Raw genomic sequence first — 7,937 nt, forward strand, 5'->3', positions numbered from 1 at the left:
TTTTTTATAGATATCCCACTCGCATCCCACTAAGCGACAAAAAGGGTGTTAAAGGAAAACACATAAGCTTTCTTCTGAGCAAAAAAAATAAAAAATGGGTCCATTTTTTTAAAAAAAGTCAACAAAGTTTTTGATTTTGCAAAAAAATTTTAAATCTTGAGTTACAAAATATTTTTTTTGATAGATATCCCACTCTCATCCCACTAAGCGACCATATAGGTCGCTTAGGAAAAGACTTAAGCTTTCTAAAAAAAAATAAAAAAAAAAAAAATAAAAAGGGCCCATTTTGAAAAAAAAAAGTCAAAAATGTTTTTAATTTAAAAAAAAAAAATCAAAAATATTTTATTAAATTTCTTTAACTTTTTTTTTTTCGAAAGATTGCATAAATAGCTATCTAAACTATTGGGGACACATTTTGCTAAGAACAATAGGTAATAAGTTACATGGATGAGAAAAAACACCTGCATGGCCAAAATGTCAAATTTTGACCGCCTCTAACTTAGAAAGTTCACGAGCGATCTTATTGAAAAATTGTGTCTGAATTACTATCCAATAGAACTAACTATGGTGCAAATTTCATCGCGATCGGAAGACATCGATTTCAAAAGTTGGTTCACTTGACGTGAAATGCCCCATATATATATAGAGAGGTAGAAGGTATATATAAGTTGATCATTTTGTGTGTAACACCAAGAAATATTCATCTGAGACCCACAAAGTATATATATTCTGGGTTCTTAACAAATTCTGAGTCGATTTAGCTATGTCCGTCCGTCTGTGTAAAACACGCTCACGTTAAAACGAAGCAATATAATTCCCGGAAAATGAGTTTTTCGATAATAACTTCCGTCAGAATGTTGATATCTTTACAAAATTTTACAACTTAAAATCTTATGTCAATAGAATTCATTGAGAGAAAAATTTTTCTGGATCGCTCTATAATTGGACATAGCTCCCATACAAGGTCCCCTCCCGAAAATCACTTAAACGCGCATAACTCATTACTAAATTAAGATATCCATATAAAATTTGGAATATGAATGAATATGAACAAGGACCCTTCCTGAAAATCACTTAAATGCGCATAACTCATTACTAAATTAAGATATCCATATAAAATTTGGTACAAGTATTGCTCATATGCACATGGAAATATTACTATGAAATTTTTTCCGATCGGTCCATAATTGGTCATAGCTCCCATACTTTAACGCACATAACTTATTACAAAATATTGATATCCATACATTTAGCACAAATATTGCTCTTATATACATAAATTACACTATAAAATAGTTTTGCGATCGGTCCATATTTGGTCATATCTCTCATACTAGGTTCCCTCCTGAAAATCACTTAAACGCGCATAACTCATTACCAAATAAAGCTATTGATACAAAATTTGGCACAAATATTAGTTTGGTATACAAAAATTCTATTTCAAGATTTTTTCACGATCGGGATCGGTCCCTTCAGAAAATCACTTGAACACACATTACTTATTACTAAATTACGATATAGATACAAAATTTGACTGAAATATAGTTTTTATGTACAGAAATTTTGCTTAAAAAAATTTTTACGATCGGTTTATAATTGGTCATATCACCCATACTAAGTCCTGCCCCTAAAAGCAATTTAACCGTATTTAACTAATTGCATTATCAATTTGTGTAGAACAAAATTATATATATGTATTTTGAAAATCCTTAAATCTTTCACACACATGCATACATGCACATTATTAAATATCGTTAAAGCATATCTTAGGGCGCTATAAAAATATAAATGAAAATGGGGTTTGTAATGTTCAATAAATCTTGTAATTGTAACAGATTTAAGCTGTTTAAATCTTGGGGTTTTTCTATTTAAGACATGAGAAAACTTATTTCTACAAATATTTGATCAATTAAAAAAGTATTAATATAAAAATAGCTGGTGGAGGGTATTTAAGATTCTGCTCAGCCGAATATAGCACTCTAACTTGTTTTTTTTTTAGTATTTCGTTTTGTATGTTTGGATGTCTGGCGTTTCATTGCCTTGTGTATATTGTTTTTGTTTCTTGGTGTATTCAGTTCTTATGTTTGGATGTCTGTTGGTTTTACTGCCTTGTGTATTTTGTTTTTTGTGTTTATTTTGTTTAGCGTTGTTGTTGTTCATTTTGTTTTGCTATTGCTATAATAATGATATAGTCGGGAAAATGAAATAAATTTAAATTTTATAAAATTGATATTTTTTTAATACGCTATGGTGAAGGGCATATAAGATTCGGCACATCCGAATATATCACTCTTACTTGTTGAATTGTCAAATTTGACACCTCTGTATACTTTGTGCCACTACACTAAAATTGTTTTTGAGATTCCTCTTTACACTCCCGTCCTGTTGATATTATGTACGTGTTTTTTAATGAAAACATTATAATTTGCATTTAAAAAATACTAGTTATTTTTTTATTGAAACTAAAACGGCAAGATATCAACGCTAATATATAGCTTCAAGATTTCATGTAAGCTTCATTTTAATATAGTTATAAAGACCATGCAAACATTTCTTCTATGCTTTTTCAGAGATTTTCGGTCTGTGGGACCGACGGGGGTATAAGTGTAACAATTTTGCTCAAGAAATATTTTTAAATAATTACCTATTTATAACCTCCACCACCATCAGTGGTGATAGAGGGTATATATAACTTTGTCATTCCGCGTGTAACACCAAGAAATATTCATATGAGACCCAACAAAGTATATATATTCTGGGTCCTTATCAAATTCTGAGTAGATCTAGCTATGTCCGTCTGTAAGTCTGTCTGTGTAAAACACTCTCACGATAAAACGAAGTAATAGAATTTAACCAAATTCACCCAAAGTTTAAATTTTCCTAAGTTGTTTGGTATTGAAAATTAGCAAAATCGATTCACATCGGGAAAAGTTATTAATCAAAATGTAAAACAACTCGGAAAAAATAAGCATTTTTTACACATTCGGATGTAATTTTCTCGAAAAATATGCAATATAATTCTATGAAAATCATCATACATTCGTTTGTACACGAGAGCTTGATTCCTGTTGAAAATTGGCGGAATCGGTCCACAATTTCATATACCTCCCATACAAAAGTACATATTCCAGGAAAATGAGTTTATTATACCCTCCACCACCATCAGTGGTGATAGAGGGTATATATACATAACGTGTGTAACACCAAGAAATATTCATCTGAGACCCAACAAAGTATATATATTCTGGGTTCTTATCGAATTCTGAGTCGATTTAGGTATGTCCGTCTGTCTGTGTAAAACACGCACACGATAAAACGAAGCAATAGAATTTGACCAAATTCACTCAAAATGTTCATTTTCCTAAGTTGTTTGGTATTGAAAATGAGCAAAATCGGTTTACACCGAGAAAAGTTATGAATCAAAATTTAAAACAACCTCGAAAAAAATAAGCATTTTTTGCACATTCTGATGTAATTTTCTCGAAAACTATGTAAGATAATTCCATGAAAATCACTATACATTCGTTTCTACGCAAGAGCTTGATTCCTGCTGAAAATTGCCAGAATCGGTCCACAATTTCATATACCTCCCATACAAAAGTACATATTCCCGGAAAATGGGTTTTTTGTTAATAACTTCCGTCAGAATGTCGATATCTTCACAAAAATTTCAATCTTATGTCAATAGAATTCATTCAGAGAAAAAATTTGGTACAAGTATTGCTCTAACATACAGAAATATTATCATGAAATTTTTTTCCGATCGGTCCATAATTGGTCATGGCTCCCATACAAGGTCCCCTACCGAAAATCACTTAAGCGCGCATAACTCAATACTAAATTAAGATATCCATATAAAATTTGGTACAAGTATTGCTCATATGCACAAAAATATTTCTGTGAATTTTTTTCCGATCGGTTCATAATTGGACATAGCTCCCATACAAGGTCCCCTCCCGAAAATCACTTAAGCGCACATAACTCATTACTAAATAAAGATATCCATATAAAATTCGGCACAAGTATTGCTCATATACAAATTACTGTGAAATTGTTTTCCTATCGGTCTATAATTGATCATAGCTCCCATTCAAGATCCCTTTCAGAAAAACACTTAAAGGCATATAACTCATTACCAAATAGTGATATCCATAGAATATTTGGCATTTTTGTACACAGAAATGTTATTTCAAAATTTTTTCACGATCGGTCCATCCTAGATCATAGCTCCCATACAGGGTTCCCTCCCGAAAATCACTTAAACGGGCATAACTCATTACCAAATATTTATATCCATACATTTAGCAAAAATATTGCTCTTATATACATAAATTACACTATAAAAATGTTTTACGATCGGTTCATATCTGGTCATAGCTCACATACTAGGTCCCCTCCAGAAAATCACTTAAATGCACAATATTCACTACCAAATAATGATATAGATACAGAATTTTGAAATTTTTTCTTTACATACATAATTGGGCATAGCTCTTATACAACGTCCGTTTACGAAAATCTCTTAAACGCACATTACTCATTACCAAATAAAGCTATTGATACAAAATTTGGCACAAATATTAGTTTTGTACACAAAAATTCTATTTCAAGATTTTTTCACGATCGGTCCCTTCCGAAAATTACTTAAATAGCTTTTATGTACAGAAATGTTAGTTAAATAATTTTTACGATCAGTCTATAATTGGTCATATTCATGTGACCAATGAACATGGTATATTTTCATATATATATATTAGAGATGAGCGATATTTTCACGACTGGTCCATCCTATCAGCACTTAGAACTACAATTCTTATACAAAATTTTACAAAAATATTTCGTTTAGGACATGACAATGTGATATGCTCTGAATGCTATTTTAAACAGACTCAGGTATTTAAGTTTATGTTTATACCCTACACCACTTTAGTGGGGAGGGTATATTGGATTTGTGCTGATGTTTGTAACATACAAAAATATTTCGTTTAGGACATGACAATGTGATATGCTCTAAATGCTATTTTAAACAGACTCAGGTATTTATGTTTATACCCTACACCACTTTAATGGGGAGGGTATATTGGATTTGTGCTGATGTTTGTAACATACAAAAATATTCGTCCTAGACCCATCTTAAAGTATACCAATCGCACAGAGAAAACAGTACCTAATACTATAAACTAGAATACATAGTAAAATAGAACAACATTTATAAGATTTCTCTATGGTTTTTTTCAAGAAGAAATTCTTATTATTTTTATAAGAAAACCTTTTTTAAAAAATCAAGAAGAAAACTTACGATTTTTACTAGGCTTTCTTATTGTTTTTTTTTCAAAAAGATTTTCTTCTTGATTCTGTAAGGCTATCTCTTTGTTTATTTATATAATACTTCTTGATCTTGTTTGATATTATAATTGAATTTTTATTCATATATTTACTTATTCATATGTTTACTTAGAAATAAAAATTAAGTATTATTAACAGTATATTTTAAAAATATAATAAAATATATTTACTTAGAAAGTAATTTAATATAAAAATAAAAATTTAATATTATTACCAGTATTTTTTTACTCGAATTACTTTAAGTCCATTGTTCAGTAAGTAAAAATGGATAGGTGGACCGTCTAAATCGAGCAAGTCAATGACATGAAATGTTTCTGTTTCATTTCCTATCAAATAATGAATTGATTTTAAATGTTTTATAAGATCATTTGAAGTTGAATAACTTTTTGTACAAAGAAAGCAAGCAAGTGAAGTCATTTTTGAAAAAACGAATGTAATATTACTGTAATTTGCTTAAAAAATTTGCAACAGAAGAAAAATCCTCAGACTTCAAATCAAAAAAATACTGCTCTAAAAATGACCATACTTGCTTGCTTTTCGGGGAATATTCAGTATTAAAAACGTAGGATAACTTTATAATAATGTCTATACATTTCATGTAAGAAGGACACTTCCACTTTAGGCCATCACAAAATACGAAAAAATCAGAGATTTTGGAAAAATCTGGTCCAACAACCATTACTCTTGGCTGAAGTCTTTCTTTTCTTTCTGCATACATTTCAACAATTTGCAGTATTCTTGGTTCAATATCATTAAGAGTTGGTACTAAAGTGACGAAGTCTGTTTGAGCATCGGCTATCGAAGGCTTATGTTCTTTATTAAGACGTTGTGGCTGTAACAAAGCGTGAAGCAGTATTGTACATATACAATACTTACAATCTGAATAGAATTATAAAAATTAGTAAATGCGAAATTTTACATATGTCAATATTTGAAAGAATATTTTACCTTTATTAATATTTCCATTCCGTAGATATTGTAGGTAAAATTCTCTTGATGCACGGTCTTTAATTTCATTGTCAAAGACTTTAACCAACTTTTTATAAAAAGTTTCCAACTTTAGGAATAACTTATTTACTTTGTCTGGGTACAAAAAATCAAAATCTATATCGACCTTTTCAAAACAAAGTAGATATTAAAAGTTAAGTTAAATCAGAACAAATAAATTTCAATACTTACAAGATCATAACCCAAGAAATCATTGTATCGTGGCCATTCTTTAAAAATATTCGTCAAAGAACTGGCATTTTTTATCTCATCCATTCTAATTTTCCTTGTTTCCCTCCAGAATGAAAGTACCTGATCCCTTGGACTGCAATTGTGCTACAGCCAGCACTTTTGCTCGAAATATTTATCTTTGAGGGAGAAAGATAGATGTTTAAAGATTTACATACATATCTATATTACTTTAAGAAATTTTATATACCCATACCGCTATCAAAATCTTTAAAAGTTTCCTCCGCAGTACTGCCACTATAGTCATCGAATTTTCCTTTTTCAACATTAGTCCAACGAGAAAATAATTTTCCTGTTGGATTTTTCTTCCCGTCTTTCCGTTTCAAAAAGTATGTTTCCTAGAATAGCCAAAACTGTTAATAAAAATATATGTACATTAAATAAAATTTGGTTTAGATTTCTTACCGGTTTTTCCTTAGGAAATACATCACAGATAGCATAAGACCATTGCTGCATTTCTGCGTATGTTAATTTGGATCTTGTGCCAATATATTTCTTCTGATTTTTTGAGTCAAGATAATTATTATTTTTCATTAAAAGTTAGTACTAGCTGTCCTTTCACGGTATTTCTAAGGAGGTTTGTAAGGCTAGTACCACATATAGAATTGTCTCCTGACGTTTGTGTACTGAGTGGGCAGTCAGAATATCCTAGGTTACTGAGTTTCTCTGAAATTTTTTCCAACCAATCCAATATCCGACTATTTGCCGATAAAGTTTCTTTTTCACATATGAACGGTAGGTTCTGAAAAGATGCCTAAATTAAAATATTTTTTTTATGAACATTATTTTGCACGAACAATATTTCTTCTCCATTCCCTTAGGCCTGCTTTAAATTTAATCAACTCCCCAGTATATTGTTTGTCCAGTTTCTTGAATAAATTTTCAACGTCTTCAATTTCCATTTTTTTAATATGGTTGTTGATGTAATTCCAAAATTTAAAAGAATGTCACACGTTTCATCACATAGTTCCCAGGATTTATAAATTGGAAAAATGTCTATATTTTCCGTTAAGCTTTTGTGATCTCCCATTATTCAAAATATTATTGTTTATGTTTTTTTATGTACCATATACCCACCATCAAAAAAGATGGGGGGTATATTGTTTTTGTCATTCCGTTTGTAACACATTGAAATATTCGTCTAAGACCCATAAAAGTATATATATTCTGGGTCCTTATTAGATTCTAAGACGTTCTAGCCATGTCCGCCCGTCTGTCTGTCTGTTGAAAACACGATAGAGTCCAAACGGAAGTAGCTAGCGAGCTGAAATTTTGCACAGATACTTCTAGTTGATGCAGTTTGTTTGGTATTGAAAATGGGCAATATCGGTCCACGATTTCGCCTAGCCCCCATA

At 30.6% G+C, this 7,937-nt stretch overlaps 1 protein-coding gene across 1 annotated transcript; it reads right to left on the reverse strand.

Annotated features, from left to right (window-relative positions):
* Positions 1-236: 236 nt before the first annotated feature.
* LOC119616153 lies at positions 237-6,660 on the reverse strand. Its single transcript, XM_037972417.1, has 4 exons — positions 6,526-6,660; positions 6,295-6,460; positions 6,029-6,225; positions 237-245 (listed from the first exon to the last, which is right to left on the reverse strand). The coding sequence occupies exons 1-4, from the start codon at positions 6,607-6,609 to the stop codon at positions 237-239; spliced, it is 456 nt and encodes a 151-aa protein (XP_037828345.1). The 5' UTR covers positions 6,610-6,660.
* Positions 6,661-7,937: the final 1,277 nt, after the last annotated feature.

The sequence above is a fragment of the Lucilia sericata genome, unplaced genomic scaffold, assembly GCF_015586225.1.
Source record: "Lucilia sericata isolate MDLA Ls3-8-SP2 unplaced genomic scaffold, ASM1558622v1 Contig000060F_arrow, whole genome shotgun sequence".
Taxonomy (NCBI): Eukaryota; Metazoa; Arthropoda; class Insecta; order Diptera; family Calliphoridae; genus Lucilia; species Lucilia sericata.

Excerpts from the sequence above, each read along its gene's own strand:
- LOC119616153 (XM_037972417.1), bottom strand. The coding sequence starts at position 6,609 with ATGGATGAGATAAAAAATGCCAGTTCTTTGACGAATATTTTTAAAGAA. Across the intron at positions 6,461-6,525 it reads ATTTCTTGGGTTATGATCTT|GTCGATATAGATTTTGATTT; the intron begins GTAAGTATTGAA and ends TGTTTTGAAAAG. Across the intron at positions 6,226-6,294 it reads GAATGGAAATATTAATAAAG|ATTGTAAGTATTGTATATGT; the intron begins GTAAAATATTCT and ends AATTCTATTCAG.